Here is a 20,444-nt window from a genome sequence, read left to right on the forward strand (position 1 = left end):
ACTTTGAAATCACTGGCCCAGATTAACCAATCACATTGATCAGAGATTCCTAACCTTATTGTCTGAGTGAAACACTAGTGAACTATCCTGTTCCAGACCAGTATCTCCCTGAATGAAGATCTAGGATGGGCGGGGCCAGGCTGAATTCACAATTTAGGTTGTATGTTTTTAGGTTGGTGCTGACCAGTGACGAGAAGGAGGCAGTGAAGAAGGAGGCCCTTGATCTCTCTCTCAAGTACAGTTTTGTGACCCCACTCACCTCGATGGTGGTCACCAGACCTGAGGGCGAGGACTCTCATGTGGCCAACAAACCCAAAGAGGGAGACACGTCTGGTGATGATGCTGGTGCTTGACTATTCATTGAAAGATTGTAGAGATCAGAGCTTTAGATTAATTGTATAATTACTGATGGATGCTTTGGTGTTTGTAGGCTATGCATAATTTATGGCATTTTTTAATTCTTGTTTTGTTTTGCTCTGGGACAAACACACACATACACACACACTGAACCCTATATCCAAATCCATTTGTAAGAATGTGGATTACATGCACTTTAACTTCTCACTTTCCTTGACCATTATTTAACCCCTGCCCCTCCTCTCACACCGTCTTCCTTTTTCTACAGGACATTCTCACGATTCAGGACACGTTTCTGATGGTAAATATGTTTTCCATCTGTTCAAATATATTCTGGGTTTATGATAATTAAAGTTTCACTGTCTTATATGACATGCAGGACAAGTATTTTTTATAGCAGTTTGGTGTGCCGTGATGTTGTGATACCTATTCATGATACATACAAGTTTTATGTACCTAGAATTACAGAGGAATTATGGTTTTGTCCAAAACAAGTGAGTTAAAAGGTACACAATACAAGATTTTCACCTTAATATAACCTTTATGAATCCATTTTGATGGTAAATTAACTTGCAATAGGGGAATCGTTCACCTAGCATTGCCATACAGCACAGCTGTAGAGAGTTGCTAACGAGAAAACCAGCCATGCAACTTGAAGTATAGAGGCCCGAAGACATCTGGCGAGAATCATGAAACATTATCTACTAGTGCACAGTCCTGTTGGAACAGGAAAGGGCCATCCCCAAACTGTTCCCACAAAGTTGGGAGCATGGAATGGACCAAAATCTCTTGGTCAATGCTGAAACATTCAGAGTTCCTTTCACTGGAACTAAGGGACCAAGCCTAGCTCGAGGATGGCCCCTTCCTGTTCCAACATGACTGTACACCAGTGCACAAAGCAAGGTCCATAAAGACATGGATGACAGAGTTTGGTGTGGATGAACTTGACTGGCCTGCACAGAGTCCTGACCTCAACCCAATAGAACACCTTTGGGATGAATTAGACCGGAGGCTGAGAGCCAGTCTCCTCGTCTAACATCAGCGTGTGACCTCACAAATGTGCTTCTGGAAGAATGGTCAAAAATTCCCATAAACGCACTCCTAAACCTTGTGGAAAGCTTTCGCAGAAGAGTTGAAGCTGCTATAGCTGCAAAGGGTGGACCGACGTCATATTAAACCCTATGGATTAAGAATGGCATGTCACTTAGGTTTATATGTGAGTCAAGGCAGGTGAACAAATACTTTTGGCAATATAGTGTGCGCATTGTCACAGTGTGAACATGTACTTTAAACTTTCTCTTTCCATGTGTTAATCCCACTGCCTCCTCTCAGATGTTCCCCTTTTTTTTCTAGATTGGGGCTTTTTAGAGCAGTTCGAAGATGATGGTAAAAAAACATTTTGTGCTTTCCATGTGTGGAGGTTTTTTCCAGGTCTATGTATGATTTTAATTGCCGGACTTTACAACACACAGGGAACCAGTGAAAGTCCTGGTAGCATTATTTGTTAAATTGTCATGATCTATGCATTGGTACTATCAGCTTTTTGTATATCTAAAGTTTGTCTATATTTTCCATACAGTATATGCAGTCGAAGCCTTTCAGAAACCAGGTCACGTCAACTACAGTGTCAAATGCACACAATAATTAATTAATGATTAATATATAATGGAAAAAAGGATGAGGTGTTATTATGCCAAATGAAAGTATTACCAATGAAAGGTTTTCATTTGGCATAATAATGGTATATCTAAAGTTTGTCTATATTTTCCTTTTTCTCCAGATGAGGCGGACATGGATGTGGAGGAAGAGGACGAAGAAGGTTATGGTAAAAAAGTGGGCCAGGCAGGAAAACTACTAGGTTTTCGTGGGTCACCCAAAATATGGTGTTGCTAAAATGACACTATTGTGGCTATAAGAAACATGCGTTCATGAATATCCAGCTACATTTAATAAGTTCAGTTAAATATACTCTTAAACACTGGATGTGGTGGACATTATTCTGAGATGCATCAATAGGCTTTCAAAACAATTCCAAACAGACATAAGGTGCTTATAGAGCAGGTCCAAATTATTTGTCAAATGAACCAGTAAAACAGTGTCATGGGACGGAATAACATTCATACCCAACTTCTGTCATAGATCATATTTTTAAAGGACACCAGTGAAACTGTATCCTGACAAATTAGCAGAATTTTAATGCCCAAATCAACTATCATTAACATCCAACTTGTATCATATTTAATATTTGTAAAACAAACCAAAGGAAAACGTACTGACAAACAATAAGCAGCATTGTAATGCCTCAATCAGGTGATAAAGGTGAAAAGAGCCTCTGTAAAAGGTCTCTTGCGTCGGGAGAGGGGCAGGCCAATGTCCAGGCTACGAAGGGATGTTATCATAGCTCTCTCTTGTTCCGTACAAAAGTGACCGAGGGCTAGGCTACTTTACTCCTTTGACTAGTAGTGCCATTTAACAGTAAATTCCTTCATTACCGAAATGCATTCATTGCACAGTTAATACTTCGGTTTATTACTTGATGTTGACAGCAATGCCTAAACAATAGGCTACTTGTCAGTCCACTCCGACTGGAACTGCTGGTTTTTATCATCAATTTTGTGTTTCAGAGACCGAGACATTTTTAACATTAGGCTTAACATTGGGATTACTGGTGCAGGAACTCCTGTGCAGGTTATTGGTGCGTTCATAAATGTCCACTCCGAGCACTCCGAGTAGCTTATATTGAAACTTTTTAACCGTGTGTTATTCTATTTTCAGAGTGTCAGGTTGAATTTACAAACGCACCCTGACAGGCGTGAGCCACGCAACATTTTTTACTTTTCGTAAGAGATAACTTATAACCATGATGGCGACTTGCTCTTCTAAGTTGAGTTTACTAAAAATCCTTTGGCAGCTGGTTGGCTTACATTTTTAAGTTGTTTTGACAAAAAAAATAAAAAATACAGGGCGGGTAAAGGGCATAAGCTCTCCGTACCGACATCTCCAGCTGAAGCCTCGTTGGCACTGCTGACATATTTTGGGTCGGTTCATTGGATAAAGGCATTCCCCATTCCCAGGAGGCTTTGCCCCATTCTACTTTAATTTAAGAACAAACAAATTAAATCATTGTTTTTTTATTTGTGACCTTGAAAGCTCTGTAACGCCTGAATAAGAAGAATTAAATTAAGATTGGCTACACAAAATCAGTAGATTGATGGGAGAGACGAGTGTGCAGGGTAACCATAACTGAGATATACAGTAGAGAGTGAGCGAGTGGTATAAATATTGGTTGGACTTATATTTAACCAATAATTAAATGTCAGTAATTTGCGATAAACCCAAAGGCTGGTCATAGCCTATGTCTCACAGCCACTCTGACTAATCTAGAGAGTCGTCGGCCGGCTGATGGGAAAACTGTAGCCATAACGTACTGTATGTTCTTGTCCATTGAGGTATATGATCTCATATAATTGTGTGAGATCAATATTTAATATAAGTATTAAATTCCATATATGGGAATATATTGCTTAATATATCACATGATATTTTCCAATATAAGGCAATATATTTTTGTTCCGTAAGGGATGGAAGACGTGTTTGAAGGTTATGGTAAAAAAAAACAATTTGTGCTTTCCATGTGTGGAGGTTTTTTCCAGGTCTATGTATGAATTTAATTGTCGGACTTTACAACACACAGGGAACCAGGAAAAGTCCTGGTAGCATTATTTGTAAACTTGTTATGATCTATGCATTGGTAATATTATCAGTTTTTTGTATATCTAAAGTTTGTCTATATTTTCCATAGATCCAGTCATATCCTTTCTGAAATCAAGTACGTCAACTACAGTGTCAAATGCACACAATAATTAATGAATGATTAATATATAATGGAAATAAGGATGAGGTATTATATTATGCCAAATGAAAACCATAACTATTCATTGAAGGATTGTAGAGATTAGTGCTTTAGATTAATTGTTGTAATTACTGATGGATGCTTTGATGTTTGCAGGCTATGTATGGCATTTTTGAATTATCTTTTTGTTTTGAGACAAACACACACTCACAAACACACACACACACAGACACTGAACCCTATATTCAAATCCATTTGTAAGAATGTGGATTACATGCACTTTAACTTCTCACTTTCCTTGACCATTATTTAACCCCTGCCCCTCCTCTCACACCGTCTTCCTTTTTCTACAGGACATTCTCACGATTCAGTACACGTTACGACAAGTAAAGGCCCATTCTGATTTTTTTGTGGTCCTTAGGGATGCTCAATCAATCAAATCTTTTGTGGACTGTGTGTGAAGTTTTCTATGTGTTATAAGTCTTCTTTAAGTCATGGCTCAGTAGATGTTTCTATGTCAAGTTTGCCATTTATAACATTTTAATGGCTTTGCTTCCATTGCACATAACATTGCCTTCATATTTGCTTTACATAGCAATTCATTTTCATGCAGATATTACAAAATTCTGCATAAATGGCATATACAATATATTAATGCCATTTAAATACATGCCTTAAACAACCTTTTCTTTGTAGGTGATACAATTGGCAGTGCTTATGGGCAGTTGTTGAGTGTTCTGTTGGGATTTGGAGTGTGTCTGTTCGTGGGACTCCTCATAGCCTCAATTCTTGGTTTCAGTAAGTTTGTCTAAGGGCAGCTTTACTTTCATTATGTTTTGCATAAATAATTGGTGAATGTGGTTAGTGAAGTGAATTTGAGTTTGTCAAATATTTATTTGTCACTCTTTCACACAGAGGGACGTAAACACTCAAGGTAAGACAAAGCAGCACCACACATATCAAACTCACCAGGGCAGCACCACACATATCAAACTCACCAAGAGGCACCACACATATCAAACTCACCAGGGCAGCACCACACATATCAAACTCACCAAGAGGCACCACACATATCAAACTCACCAGGGCAGCATCACATATATCAAACTCCCCAAGAGACAGCACCACACATATCAAACTCACCAGGGCAGCACCACACATATCAAACTCACCAGGGCAGCATCACATATATCAAACTCCCCAAGAGGCAGCACCACACATCAAACTCACCAAGAAGCAGCACCACACATATCACAAAGAGGCCCTGAAACTACTGCAAAATATCACATTATTTTTTTCTTTCCATATCTCGCTCAGACCATCACATGCCAACCATGATAACGGTTAGTACATTTTCAAACTCTCCTCTCAAATCCTTTTCACTCTTCATTTATAGCCGATTCACTCTCATCACTTGCTCCATTTACAGGTGACTCTCCCAGTATCAATCCTGGAAGTTGTAAAAATGTAAGTATTAATGAATAGATTCCATTCAAAAATTAAGTGCCAAATGATACGTCTCTTATTACATGGCTCTTAACAATGCTGCAGAAAGCTCCATTCACTTGAATGGGCCTTCCCAACTTTCCGAGGTCTGATATTTCTTGATAACAGACCGTTGTTAAGTAAAGTATAACACACCGCTGTCAAGGAAAATGGGTTTTATACTTCTTATTCACGTCTATCATGTCACTCCACAAGTAGTCCGGTCACACATGTCTTCTAAAGAATGTTTGATTCTTAGAGTATCAGACTCATATTCTGACTAGAATTGAGTATGACTACGTTAGGCTACCGATGCACCAGCTACTTGCCAAAATGAAAAAATAACACCACACGATATGACTCTTTACATTAATTTGTTACTGTTTCATAGCTGTCAACCCTCCCGTTTTTTCCGGGTTTCTCACATATTTTAACTTTTTTCCCCGCTGTCTTCCCGTTTCAATATTTTCCCATAAATATCCCGTATTTTAACAATCTCATAACATTAGCTCTACCATCGGACTTGTCAGTCTCTGTACTGTTGTCCTGTTGCTACCCCCTTGCCCTTGAGACTATTTAAGATGACAGCGTGGTTGTCGAGAGAGCACGATTCAGTGGCACCTGCATAGTGTACTGCCGCACGCACTGTGTGTATCGACCTACCAGGCTACTCAGCTGCGAGTAGAGAAAGAATTCCCCCTGTTTGTATATTCACTCCAAGTTGGCCTCCCACATCTCAACTTTGGCCAAAGTTTTCAGAAATAACCGTTTTCAGTAGAGATGCACCGACAGATTGGCTGGTGACCGGAATTGGCCGATTTTCACATGATCGGCCATGACCGGCACTCACACTCGTGCACCACAATTGTAACAACAGTCAGCTGAGTTTGCAAAGTTTGAAAAAGCTAGCAACCAGGCCAACACTCAGGGCTGGATGTTGGGCTCAGAGGCGCACCTTGTCAACTAGTCTGGTCAGTTTGGGGCAAAAATGGGGTCAAGGCTGCAAATTATGATTAACATTTGAGCCAGTGTTTTTCTGTTCATTTAGGGCCAAATAAAGAAAAAAATGCAAGGAGCCCAAAAAATTAGGTGGGGGAAGGCCCTGAAACGGCCACGCCCACTTTTTAGACCTGGAATTCTGTATCTCGGCTCCTGAAGGTCGCAGAGAGTTGGTTTTCGGCTTAAAAGATGCGGAAATGCCACATTTATATTAGTGTTATGAAGAATATAGGCCCTAAAACTTTTCATTTCTGAGATATTTGTGAAAAACCTTTTTATCACTGAATCAATCAGCGCCCAAGCCACCTTTTTCTGTAAATCTGCTCATAAAAGCCATGCAGTTTGTTTGGGAAAAAGCTCTAAATCTACTCATGGGGCATACTAGTGCTTAAGTTGATTAAGGCTCTTTGTTAGAAGATGAGGACCCCAACAACCTTCCACAACAATGTAAACAAAGTGAAATTCCAAAAATTATAGGTTTTTGTAAGGTGACCGCAGTTATCACATGTGATGGAGACCATGGAGCGCCTGGTCTTGTGCATACTAAGACCCCAGGTACGCCATGCACTAGACCCGCTACAGTTTGCATACTAGGAGAAAGTGGGCGTGGACGATGCCATCACATACAGTATCTCTTACACAGGACGCATTCTCACCTGGTCAAGGGGAAAAGTGCTGTGAGAATCATGTTCTTTGACGTCTCTAGTGTTTTTAACACCATCCAACCCCTCAGACTGGGTGACGAGCTCCTGCAGATGGGTGTGGATGCTAAACTAGTATCCTGGATTGACAGACTACCTGACCGAGCGGCCACAGTTCGTCAGACTGAAGAACTGCCTCTCTGACACTGTGATCAGCAGCACCGGAGCTCCACAGGGAACTGTGCTTTCTCCTGTCCGGTTCACCCTGTACACGTCTGACTTCTGCTACAACACAGAGTCATGCCACTTGCAGAAGTTTTTGGATAATACTGCAATTGTGGGGTGTATCAGGGATGGTCAAGAGGAGGAATACAGGAGCCTGGTGGAGGAATGGTGCAAACTTAACCACCTACAACTCAACACTGCTAAGACCAAGGAGATCGTGGTGGATTTCTGGAGGTCTAAGCCTGCTCTGCTGCCAGTCACCATTGAGGGGGTCAATGTGGAGGTGGTAAACACTTACAAATATCTACACCTGGACAATGAACTGGACTGGTCATTCAACACTGAAGCACTCTACAGAAAAGGGCAGAGCAGGCTGTACTTCCTGAGGAGGCTGTGGTCCTTCAATGTCTGCAGCAAGCTCCTCCTCTGGATGTCTTACCAGTCTGACTCTGTTGTTGCCATTGCCTCTGCTATGCTGTTGTATGGGGAGGAAGCACTAAGAAGAAGGATGCTGGGCGACTGGACAGGCTGGTAAGGAAAGCTGGCTCTGTTGTGGGAGCTGAACTGGAGTGCATCACTTCAATATCAGACAAAAGGACCCTGAACAAACTAATCTTAGACAATGACTGTCATCCACTCCACAGCACTATCATAAAGCAGAAGAGCTTGACCAGTTGGAGACTACGCTCACTGGCATGCACAACTAAATAATAATAATCATACATTTTATTTATAATGCACTTTTCATCAGAAGATCTCAAAGTGCTACAGCTTAAAAACACACACATAAAAAGGCGAGCAGTTTAAGAAAAAAAGAAAAGGTTTTAAAAAAACATCTAAAGGGGACCAAAAGCTTTGCTAAAAAGAAATGTCTTGTGGAAATGGATTGTGGTGCCCACAAGGTGTCAGGGACGTGACACCTTGCTGCTGCCCCACGTCTGTGGAATGCCTTCCCTGACACCTTGAGGGAAACTGACAGACTGAGGAACTCATTTGTCCCCAGGGACATACTACTCTTCAATGCTTCAAGAAAGGGAAGTGAAGAGATCGACTTCTCTGCTTAGTCTATCTGCCTCTCCAGCCTCTTCTACACTTTTATGGCCTCCTATAACAATGTTGTGTACGGACTGTCCACTCACCCACGTTACTGCTTACACTGTCTACACTGTTTACAGGCTATACTAGCCCACATGCACAACCCCTCCCTCCACTGTGGACTGTGGTCTAACTTCATACTTGACCAATGGCTGATATCCTATCACTTCAAACCTATCCTTGCACTGCTGCTATAATTCTTATATTACTATGCTTACATTTATCTCTGATATTGTCCATATTTAATGCTGGTCTCTTGACTATCCCTCCACTGTTGGACCTATTTGCACTATCACCATGACACACACCTCATAGAGCACCTTACCACTGAAACACAGGGTCAGTCCCTGCCCTGTTACGCAAGAGATTCATGCTTATACATCCTTCGTATATTCATGTGGATCCTTGATTTAGTATCTTTTACTGTCCTTATTAGTGGAGTTGTTATTTTATCATCCTGTTTATGTTGTATGTTGAACACTCTACCCACTCTCCCATCACTGACAGCCCCCCCCACCCACCAGCCAACCAGGAACCTAGGAAACTAGGATCCTGTCTACCAAACCCCCCCCCCCCCCCAACACCGCCATGTGGAACTGCACTGTGACTGCGCAGCCAAACGTGTTGCTGCTTCACATCAAGCCTGATATACTTGAATTACTGCATACTGCATATCAATGTAAATATACAGGTCACACAAGCACAAGTTTAAACTTCATGTAACTGTTAAGACTATAGAAATATACAACACAACTACCTCTATTTTTTTTTTTTATATATATGTCCTATATTTCTATTTTGATACATACATGTTCTATATTTCAGTCTTGCACTTTAATTTAATGTTTATTGTCTATGGCTATGTCCATAGTATGTCTATGTCTGTATTTAAAGCATGTCTATGTCTGCATGGGAAAGTAAGAAACGAAATTTCAATTCTTTGTATGACCAGTGCATGTAAAGAAATTGACAATAAAAGCCGACTTGACTTGACTTGACTGTAGTGTATGTTGTGATGTCTTAAGTTGGGACCTTGAATTTCCCCTTAGGGGATCAATAACGTATATCTATCAATCTATCTGTTAAGTTCCTGTGGTGGATTTAAAAATGAAAATGTTGCACACATTTACATGACATTTCCATGTCAAGCACATGCCAGTTCAGTCAAATGGAGATCATCAAATCAGGGAACAGCAGAACTTTGGGGGCCTCAGCAGAACACTGATTTTTTAGTACACAAGTTAAACACAAATATAGTCTGATAAACAATACAATACAGTTTCAAACAAAAATTCAACAGTAGAGGTCAACTACATTTCTTCTATCCCAGATTCATCTGATCCATCCAAGTTAGTTTGGTAACTCAGAATAAATTCCATAGATTTAGGTGGTTCTCAAAGCTAAAATACAGATTTTTGCGACAGTTCTTATTAATTTTTTGCATCAATATTTAAAATAAATTAAGGTCATTTAGGGAGTTTGGTGGTTCATAACATTGATATAAGATGAGATTCATACCTAATAAAAACTTAATATGATTCTCTACAACCTTCAGGAGCTGATACATGAAACGTGGCCTGTGCACCATGCAAAAAATAGTTTTTTTCGTGAATATCTCAAAAAGTAAAGGTTTTACGACTTATGGTTGTTCATAACACTAATATAAATGTGGTGTTTCTGCATCTTTTAAGCCCAAAACCAACTCTATGTGACCTTCAGGAGCCGAGATACAGAATTCTGGGTCTAAAAAGTGGGCGTCGCCATTTCAGGGCCTTCCCCCACTTAATTTTTTGGGCTCCTTGCATTTTTTTGTTTATTAGGCCCTAAATGAACAGAAAAACATTGGCTCAAATGTTAATCATTTTTTGCAGCCATTTGCCCTAAACTGACCAGACTAAACAGGCAAGGCAAGCAACTGCTTGGAGACCCGAGCCGCTAGGGGGCCCCCGACCTGGTCTCAGCGTGTTTGCGGTGGGTCAAGCAAGAATTTCGTCCATAGAGATTGAATGATGTATTTTGCGTGCTCCTGCCCTGTTGTACAAACAGTACATATGTAGGCCCTATATGGCCTCATGAACAGCGGATCTATGTTCAAAAAAGTTCAAAGAATCCGCACATATTTAGGCTACTATGGTAAATGTCAATCGAGGGTGCAGTGATGACGGATCAACATCGGATTTTAGCCTACTCAATGAAGTTATAGTAGGCTAATGTTAATTGGCAGAAAGATTGAACATGGTTTGCTACATCTATACGACAGTAAACTTCAGCTAGCTAGCGGCAGTTACAACTAGTTAAGCAAGGAGATGGTTAACGTTATGTTTGTAGGCTATTAGGGCTGTCAGCCATAACATGTTAATCGCGATTCAGTAAGGACCAAGCATACGCGTTAATTTGTTAGAACCCGATTGACGCAAAGTGCATCAAAAAACACGCCCTTTCTTCTTTGTTACATTGCTCCGGAACTGTTCATTGCAGCGAGATAAACTTTTATTGCGTGACAGAGCAGAAGTGGGGCTTTCCAACGATACTACGCACTTGTCTGTACGATCAAGTATGAAAAAAGAAAATCATGAAATTAAATCAAATTGCATCATATACTTCTCTGCGTTCACCTGCGCACCCATTACTCTCGTTTGAATTACTCGCGAACCCGTGATCGCATAGATATGGCAAGCATATCAGATGAAAGAGGAGACACAGGGCTATCCATTGGTACCATGAATATCGATCCTTCTGGCTTATAAAAACAGACGAAGTAACTGCAAAATAATAACGTCATGTACACAAACCAACGCTGCACACCCATTACTCTCGTTTGAATTACTCGCGGACCCGTGATCGGATAGATAGCCTATGCCACGCACGTCAGATGAAAGAGGAGACACAGAGCTATCATTTGATATCAAGTACATCCTTCTGGGTTATAAAACAGACGAAGTGACAGCAAAATAATAACTTCATATAGCTGGACTTACCCCACGTTTACACATTTTTGTCTGTTTTTGTGGCAAAGCATGTTTATAATCCAACGCTATCGTGTGTTTCTCTATGGCAAAGCATGTTCATAATGAATTCAAGGCTCACATTCAATCCCAATTTGTTCAACAAAGAAACCCCTTTTTTTCTACTTTGTTCATGGCAATGCAGTAAAAAGATGTTGTAGAGAATCATTATGAGTGCATACACCATGCACTCAAAATGATATTTTGTGAGATACATGTCAAAATATAAGAATTTTTATAATACGCTTTTTGTATTTTTATTATTTAAATTAATAACCTAATGGTGATATAACATAATGGTGATAACACTTGTCGGTAGGGCCCCCTTGGAATTTTTGCTTGGGGCCCCCACAGACTCTAGAATCGCCTCTGGTTGGGCTACAAAAGCGCTAATAGGCTACTGAGTTTTTTTCTATGCAGCTTTGCTTTGCCATACTGCGTGGAATTTACTAAGCTGTCACTTCATTAGGCTACGTAAACATCGCTCATCACCACCCGTCACTGCCACCAATTGCGTGCCCACAGCTGAACCACAAGCACTGCTGAACGGAGATAACCGATTGCGACATTAAAAATAATCAAAGTTTAGCGATCATAGGCTATATGATAATAAGATGTCAACACGCAGCGACATATACATTAGTAGCCCTAGTAGTTCTACTCCACTTAAAAAAATACTTGAACTATTTACTGCACATAGACTAGGGCTATGCCTTAAAATACCCTAATCTAGCTGATTGAGAAGTGGATGTCGTGAAAGTGAACAAAGGATAGCGCATTAGAAAGGCAAACAAACGTTAAAGTTGCTTTTGACATAGTAGCCTACAATGAAGAAAACTGATTCTCTGAATACTGAATCAACTGTCTTTTAAAGTTTCTATAGCCTAATTGATGAATTTAACCGGAATTTGGATTGAACTTTTTCACTGCAAAACAGAAGTGCACTGTTTTCATGCACTATTAGCACTTCTCCTCCGCTGTGTTTGCGTGATAGCCTACTCCCACTTAAGTATAAGTATAAGTATATATACTTTTTTGATCCCGTGAGGGAAATTTGGTCTCTGCATTTAACCCAATCGGTGAATTAGTGAAACACACTCAGCACACAGTGAGGTGAAGCACACACTAATCCCGGCGCAGTGAGCTGCCCGCTTCAACGGCGGCGCTCGGGGAGCAGTGAGGGGTTAGGTGCCCTGCTCAAGGGCACTTCAGCTGCGGCCCACTGGTCGGGGCTCGAACTGGCAACCCTCCGGTTACAAGTCCAGAGTGCTAACCGGTGGCTGCCCTATTTTTCGCTACTTTTCCCTCGCCCTCCCATAAATTCATCAATGCATATGAAAATATGTTCTATGGTAGCATGTTCAAATGTACTGTATCATGTCAGACCGAACTTCCCGACTTCAAATATTGTGGGCGGGACTAAGTTCGGACTGGCACCCAGGCTAGTGCATTGGGGTCCTGTTTGCCCTATCGGAAGGTATTTTCTGATAAAGACGGTAGTGGCGGCAGTTGCTGTGGCGCAACTGGCTGGGGCACCTGCACCGCACGCTGGCAACCTGGGTTCGATTCCGGCATTTGAGACTGGCATTCTTTACATTATCCCTTATATTTTTCATGATCTAAAGAAGTCAAAGTTACAGTACACAAAGGTTGCTTGTACAATCCTTTAACTACCTCAACTTGGTGATACCAAAGTTAACAAATACATGATCACAGAGCTCTCTCTCTTTCAGCCTTTGAAATGAAATATCTGATCAGTGATAGGAGAAAACGTGTGTGTGTGTGTGTCTTTCTTCTAGCTGGGCGCAGAGGGTGTCACATATATGGATAACTCAGGTGAGAATAGCCTCTTTGACTTTTTGTGTGGTTTAAATATAGACCCAAATTACTTTATTTTATGGATCGAAAATGCCTGCTGTCTAACACACTGGGTGCGAGTTTGACAGTGTATTTTGCCGACTGTGCATGTCCAGACTGTGCAAGTCAGATGCACAAAGTTAACTGAGTCAGGCCGAAGTAAAGTAATAAAAAATTGATGGATAGATCATAAGAGCAGACGTCTCACCTATTTCATAGTCCCTGCCTTGAAGTAGCTTCCTGTTACCTATATCACTGCCAAACTCGGGCCCATTGTCTACAATTTATATGATTTGTCATCTGTACGCAAGTTACGGGAACAGAGGTATCAAATAATAAGGACATTAAGAACTAGGTTAAGCTCTAACAGAAGAATCAATTCAAAAGGTTTGAGATCTAACAGAAACACAAGTGTCAAAGCAAAAGCACAAGGTTAAATTCCATCTCTTGTCATTTTCCTTCACACCAGCAGCCACTGTTGAAAGGACACACGGACAGCCGGATGCACAAGATATCAAAGAGATCGACAACCATGGTTGTTGCCAACGTAAAAAAGACAATTAACACCTTTCTGTGATGTATTTAGTCTGGAGAATTAGGCTCTTTGTGAACTACATTCACTTTTTTATAAATATATTCTTAGGCCCTGCTTGTTTCATAAAGTGTATGCAACTACTGTAATGTCTTTTAGGCCTGTGACAGACTCATTTTATTACAACGTCTGTGTGATGCCTGTGTGACCTGTATTGTGAAGAATAAAGTCTTCATCTTATGTTTTCAGTTGTTGGCTATTCCGTCGCACGCTACAGATTATGTAGCCTGGAAATATCCATATGGCAGCTCTTGATTGGGAAACATTTGCAACACTTGCATTGCGATGGGCACTAACTTTGAAATCATTGGTCCAGCCTTCCCAATCACATTGATCAGAGATTCCTAATGTTACTTCCTACTTCGCCTAAACTTTACAAACTGACAATAAACAGCATCAACAGTCAGGAAACAATGTACAGTGGGGTATACTACGAATCTCGATTAGTGGGTTAGCGAGGTATGTTGCGCTCAAAGCCAGGGTATGCTGTGACACGAAAGTGGATCTGTTTTAGCATCGCTATATCACCATGGTATCTTATGCTCGCAACTAAACCTGGTCGGGAGAAGGTTATGTGCTAAGTTATAGCTCAAATTGTGTAATCTACCGCCCACTGACCAATCAATTGTCTTGAAAAACAAAAAAGTTATCTCGTGTAGGATTCTGTCCTATATCTTACAGGTGGAGCTCGGCCTCTACAAACGTTTTTGATTTCAAATGCGCTTTAATAGTGTTGTGCGTGCAAATATGCCACTATGGGTGTGCATACCATACAACATCTGATGACAATCGATTTATTGTATGTTATAGGCTAGACACTAAAAATGACCGCAGTGTAGATTACACTATCGCTTATAAATGCGGAAGTAATTGTTTTTTTAATATAGGCGGTCTTGTGTGATTGGCAAACGTCATCCCAACACCGAGAACGTGCACAGATCTGAGCTGAAAGCCTAGTTTGACAAATATATCACATAACTGCTATCGTAGTATCACTTAACGTATACCCCTGAGTCAAGGCTTTGTGAAGCCTCGATATGTCTACATAGCCTAGATATGTCGAACGTGCTTCGTAGTATACTCCACAGGTGGTCATATATTTAGAATATCATGAAAAAGTTGATTTATTTCAGTAATTCCATTCAAAAAGTGAAACTTGTATAATTTATACATTCATTCCACACAGACTGATACATTTTCAAGTGTTTATTTCTTTTAACTTTGATGATTATAACTGACAACTACTGAAAATCCCAAATTCAGTATCTCAGAAAACTAGAATATTGTGAAAAGGTTCAATATTGAAGACACCTGGTGCCACACTCTATCAGCTAATTAACTCAAAACACCTGTCCTGCAAAGGACTTTAAATGGTCTCAGTCTAGTTCTGTAGGCTACACAATCATGGGGAAGACTGCTGACATGACAGTTGTCCAAAAGACGACCATTGACACCTTTCACAAGGAGGGCAAGACACTAAAAGTCATGACTAAAGAGGCTGGCTGTTCACAGAGCTCTGTGTCCAAGCACATTAGGCAAAGGGAAGGAAAAGATGTGGTAGAAAAAAGTGTAAATACAATAGGGATAATTTCACCCTGGAGAAGATTGTGAAACAAAGCTCATTCAAAAATGTGGGGGAGATTCACAAAGAGTGGACTGCAGCTGGAGTCTTCCAGTCTTGCTTCAAGAACCACCACGCACAGACGTATTCCTTGTGTCAAGCCACTCTTGAACAAGAGACAGCATCAGAAGCGTCTCGCCTGGGCTAAAGACAAAAAGGACTGGACTGCTGCTGAGTGGACCAAAGTTATGTTCTCTGATTAAAGTAAATTTTGTATTTCCTTTGGAAATCAAGGTCCCAGTCAAGAGAAGTCACTTTATTTATATAGCACATTTATAAAAAAAGTGACTTGACTTGAGAGTCTGGAGGAAGAGAGGAGAGGCACAGAATCCACGTTGCTTAAAGTCCAATATAAAGTTTCCACACAGTCAGTGATGGTTTGGGGTGCCATGTCATCTGCTGGTGTTGGTCAAGTGTGTTTTCTGAGGTCCAGGGTCAAACACAGCCATTTATACATTGTATGCTAATGCACTTTTTAACCCCTTCATGAATGGGTTGGCTGTAAACCGAATTGCCCCTTGGGGACTAATAAAGGTTAGTAAGAAAGAAAGACTCCAGGTGTCAGTTTCTTGGTTCTGAATGTAAGCTAACAACTGAAGTAGGCCTAGTCTGGTGCCCTCTTCCTCTGTCATGCTTTCGATTTTTGAGTTTTGACAATGAGCAGCAGGAACAAATTGAACCCACGTAAACGACAATATAGGCTATAGGCTATATAACCCCGTTTTTTATTGCTGCCTAAAAGAACATCCAGCTAAACTATAGTTATGAACAGTACTTTCATTTCCATATTTAATTTTACGCACATATTTAATTTGCGGGAGTGCAGTGAATCATATCGGTTTGTCCAGCACCCGCGAACGCACCTCTCTCATCCCGCCTGCTCCCGCAAAGAGCTTTCAAAAGTTGTCCTGCGCCGAACTCTTTTGCGTCGGGACCCACGGGTCCCGCGGGTTTACTGCGGGAGTGCAGACCTCTAACTTACTTCTGTCAATTTCTTTAACAACTTTTCCAAATAATTCCCATAGCCTATATCGCTTTTCCTGAAGGGGTGTCTTAATTATGACCGCCGCGCAGCGAGGTTTAGTCAGATTTTTTTTTTTTTTTTTTTCTTTTTCGCATGCCCAAATTTCCGTCAATGATTCCCGGGACACTGAAAGACCGGGGTACACGAAACTTGGTGGGCATGTAACCCCACATAGATAGCATGGAACCATCGTATTTCGTTTTGATCTGTAGCCCCCCCGCTGGACTGGACCCCCCGAAAGGAGGGTAGGGCAGACACAGTTTTCTGTGAATATCTCGAAAACCGTAGGGTTTAGGAGGACCATTTTTTTTTTGTATGTTGATCTCAAGGGGCCATGTCAACCTATTCCATAACCACTCATTTCATGTATAGCGCCACCTAGTTAAACACAAAAAAGTAAAAATGAGGTGTTGTAATTGAAGATATCTGTGACCTAACATAGTCAAAACTGCACGAAATTGGAAGTGTAGGATCATTATGACACCCTCTGTATGCACGCCAAGTTTTGTGGAATTCCGTTCATGGGGGGCCACACAATAAATTAATTTATGTTACTATACACCAACTGGCCTGTAGGTGGCCGGAGACAGTTTTCTGTGAATATCTCGAGAACCGTAGGGCCTAGGAGGTCCACCTTTTTTTTGTATGTTGGTCTTAAGGGGGCATGGCAACCTATCCCATTACCACATATTTCATGTATAGCGCCACCTAGTTAAAAATTAAAAAGCAAAAAATTAGGTGTTTTCATCACAATATCTCTGGCTGACAAGGTCAAAACTGCACGAAATTAAAAGTGTAGGATCATTATGACACCCTCCGAATGCATGCCAAGTTTTGTGTACTTTCGTTCATGGGGGGCCTTACAATAAAATAATGTATGTGTACATTTAGTGACGTACACCAACAAGGATTCCCGTGACACTGAAAGACCGGGGTACACAAAACTTGGTGGGCATGTACCCCCACATGGATAGCATGGAACCGTCATTCTTCGTTTTGATCTGTAGCCCCCCCCCCCCCCACTGGACTGGACCCCCCGAAAGGAGGGTAGGGCAGACACAGTTCTCTGTGAATATCTTGAGAACTGTAGGGCCTAGGATGACCAATTTTTTCCGTATGTTTGCCTCCAGGGGTCATGTTAACCCATTCCATGTGCACACATGTGCATAAACAGATACACACGCACACACATACATTTACAGTAATCATACGTATGACACATACTCACACAGTAGACATATGTACGCATGCATGCACATGCACAAACACACATACGCAGGCAAACACACAAACACGCACATACACACACACACACACACCCACACACAAACATAAATTTGTACACGCACACATGCACACAATTCAAGATTTTTTCCCGTCATCTACTCCCTGAATTTTTGGTCATTGATACCCGGGACACCGAACCACCGGGGTACATGAAATTTGGTGGGTATGTAGCCCCACTAGACTTTTACGGAAAAATTTCATTTCGTCCCCGGGGACCACCACCAACCCCCCCCCCCCCCCCCCCGTGCTGGGCACCCTGAACCGCAAAAAAAAACAGTTTTTCCTAAATAACTACCTGAACCGTGGCACTGAGGATGAAGAATCTTTTATGGTATGTTGGTCTCAAGGGCCCACATCAACCTGGCTCATAATCACTCATTTGTGATTTGCACCCCCACCCCCCGGTAAAAAATGAAAATGCAATATTATTCTGCTTTAATCGCCCCTATCTTCAGTTAAGATGTTCAGAACTGCACCAAATGTTATGTGTATGATTGACCTGGCATTTTCTGGGGGTATGCCAAGTTTCGTAGAATTTCATCCATGGGGGGGTCTAAAAAAATTAGGTTATGTGTACATTTAGTGACTGTACACTCATTGGCCTGTAAATGGCGGTGCACACATATACACATGCACACACACAGGCACCCACATACTATCGGTATTAGAACGGCCGATACATAATTACAAATTCAGTAGGATTAAAAGAAAGCCAAAATAAATATTCATCATCATCATCATGGCTGCATTTTCAGTATTGGCGAGAAGTAGTCGTTTGTCCACTAGATGGCGCATCGTTGCAGTGAGACGTAATTTTGTTGGAAGTTAAAAGTGGGTTGGAAAAAACAATGGACGCTTCCTACAAGGACTGTAATTTACCGCAGCGAACATCTAATAAGGATAGGACGATGTTCACATGAAGTGTAATTCCCATTTCTTCTTGAAGCCGAAATAAATCTGAGGATGTTTATCGGACATGCTTGGTTTTTACTGCAGGTACGTTAATCTTGTAATATCAATAAGGACCTAGGTAATGTTACCGTTAGCGTTGGTTGAGTGATGGAGGCATTTGATTGATTGCATTTGTAGAAAACTATAAATGCGGTTATACCAAGCAAATGTATAGCAGCACTGTTTGTATCTTTCGACTGTCATTTATTGCACGTGCTACAAAATCATTCTGTGCAATGGAAGATTTACCAACGTTACACCGGTCTGATACAGTTTTGCCTATACATGTGTGAGACTGAGACGCCTGTTTATTTTGTTTTAAGTGAGTGCAGGGTGTGCGAGGGAAATCGATGTGCTTTGATTACAGCTTGGTAGTTGTAGTCTGTGAAATTAAAAAGCACGTGTGTGTGAAGTATCCAAACAATGACGCCTTCATTTCATTATGGCTGCTTTAGCAAAACACCTTAAGCTACTGTGTAGTGGGTCCCATTTAGAAGTGGCTACTTCATTCGCGCTTTCCTTGACTCATGGAGCTGCGTGAATGTTATTACAACTTTTCGCCACGATATGACAATTTAAGTCCGCTTGATACTGTAAGGCGTAAGCCATTGGTTTCCAAAGGAGATTTTATTTGTGTCGCCAGCATAGCCTATTGACAATTTATGTTGTAAATAGGCCTACCTTATAATCCTACCTGTAGCTTAGGGAAGCTAACAGCTTTCTATTAGGATCTAGTTTGTTAGTTACCGTTTTGTCATAACTCCCTGATGCATTTTTGCATTTAGAATAGCCAGAGCGTGTATATCTCAATCGGAAAATTAAACAATATCGGGTGCCTATGGACTAGGCTGGGTGAACCCAGCCTGATCTGCCCGCTATTTATTTTTTGATTTCTTAAAAGATTGAGCTTGGTCTGATGAAAGCCAGACTAGCCATGGACCTCAGTTAAACAATGCAAGGGAACATGAACATGGGAACATCAGCCTATATTTGCACGAACAATAACGGACAAAAGCTCTTCAACTTTGGCCCGTTAAAATGTGTATGAACAGTCTAGCGACGCATTTCATCAAGGCCCATTTGGACATGTCAGTTATTTGCACCACTGGTTAGATGTAAAACAGCATTTCGTTTCAGACTAGGCTACTGTTACTTAATTTGTGCATTAACAATAACGTTTCAGACTACTGTTACTTAATTTGTGCATTGACAATAAAGTATTACATGAACTAAAGATGACTAAAATCTTATGTAGAAGAAGAAACATTCACAAAAAATCCATCCATCCAAAAATGACCTTTGTTTTTGATAGCTGTTGAAAACGGCATGGAACTGACAGAGATGTTTTTGTTTAAAAATACATAAAAAATAAATAAATAAATAACATTATGCTGATACCTTTTGCTTTTCCCAAATACAATGTAGCCTACAGGTGTAAGTGACCTTTCATCA

At 40.9% G+C, this 20,444-nt stretch overlaps 1 protein-coding gene across 7 annotated transcripts in view; it reads left to right on the forward strand.

Moving 5' to 3' along the window:
• Window positions 1-20,444, forward strand: part of LOC121687509 (inter-alpha-trypsin inhibitor heavy chain H3-like) — an 88,040-nt gene that overhangs the window by 19,784 nt on the left and 47,812 nt on the right. The window contains exons 13-26 of one of the 7 annotated variants that reach the window (XM_042066926.1): window positions 173-345; window positions 626-658; window positions 1,711-1,743; window positions 1,937-1,966; window positions 2,138-2,182; window positions 4,160-4,186; window positions 4,564-4,596; window positions 4,907-5,008; window positions 5,126-5,144; window positions 5,528-5,553; window positions 5,640-5,677; window positions 13,460-13,496; window positions 13,990-14,064; window positions 14,299-14,520. In XM_042066926.1, the coding sequence (XP_041922860.1) occupies window positions 173-345; window positions 626-658; window positions 1,711-1,743; window positions 1,937-1,966; window positions 2,138-2,182; window positions 4,160-4,186; window positions 4,564-4,596; window positions 4,907-5,008; window positions 5,126-5,144; window positions 5,528-5,553; window positions 5,640-5,677; window positions 13,460-13,496; window positions 13,990-14,064; window positions 14,299-14,405 (778 nt within the window). In that variant the 3' untranslated portion in view covers window positions 14,406-14,520. Of the gene's footprint in view, window positions 1-172; window positions 346-625; window positions 659-1,710; window positions 1,744-1,936; window positions 1,967-2,137; window positions 2,183-4,159; window positions 4,187-4,563; window positions 4,597-4,906; window positions 5,009-5,125; window positions 5,145-5,527; window positions 5,554-5,639; window positions 5,678-7,427; window positions 9,177-9,659; window positions 11,159-13,459; window positions 13,497-13,986; window positions 14,065-14,298; window positions 14,521-20,444 lie in introns of those variants that run through there. The other 6 variants (XM_042066929.1, XM_042066925.1, XM_042066928.1 and 3 more) reach the window with 6 other exon arrangements.

Source organism: Alosa sapidissima, chromosome 2 (genome assembly GCF_018492685.1).
Source record: "Alosa sapidissima isolate fAloSap1 chromosome 2, fAloSap1.pri, whole genome shotgun sequence".
In the NCBI taxonomy this organism is placed as follows: Eukaryota; Metazoa; Chordata; class Actinopteri; order Clupeiformes; family Clupeidae; genus Alosa; species Alosa sapidissima.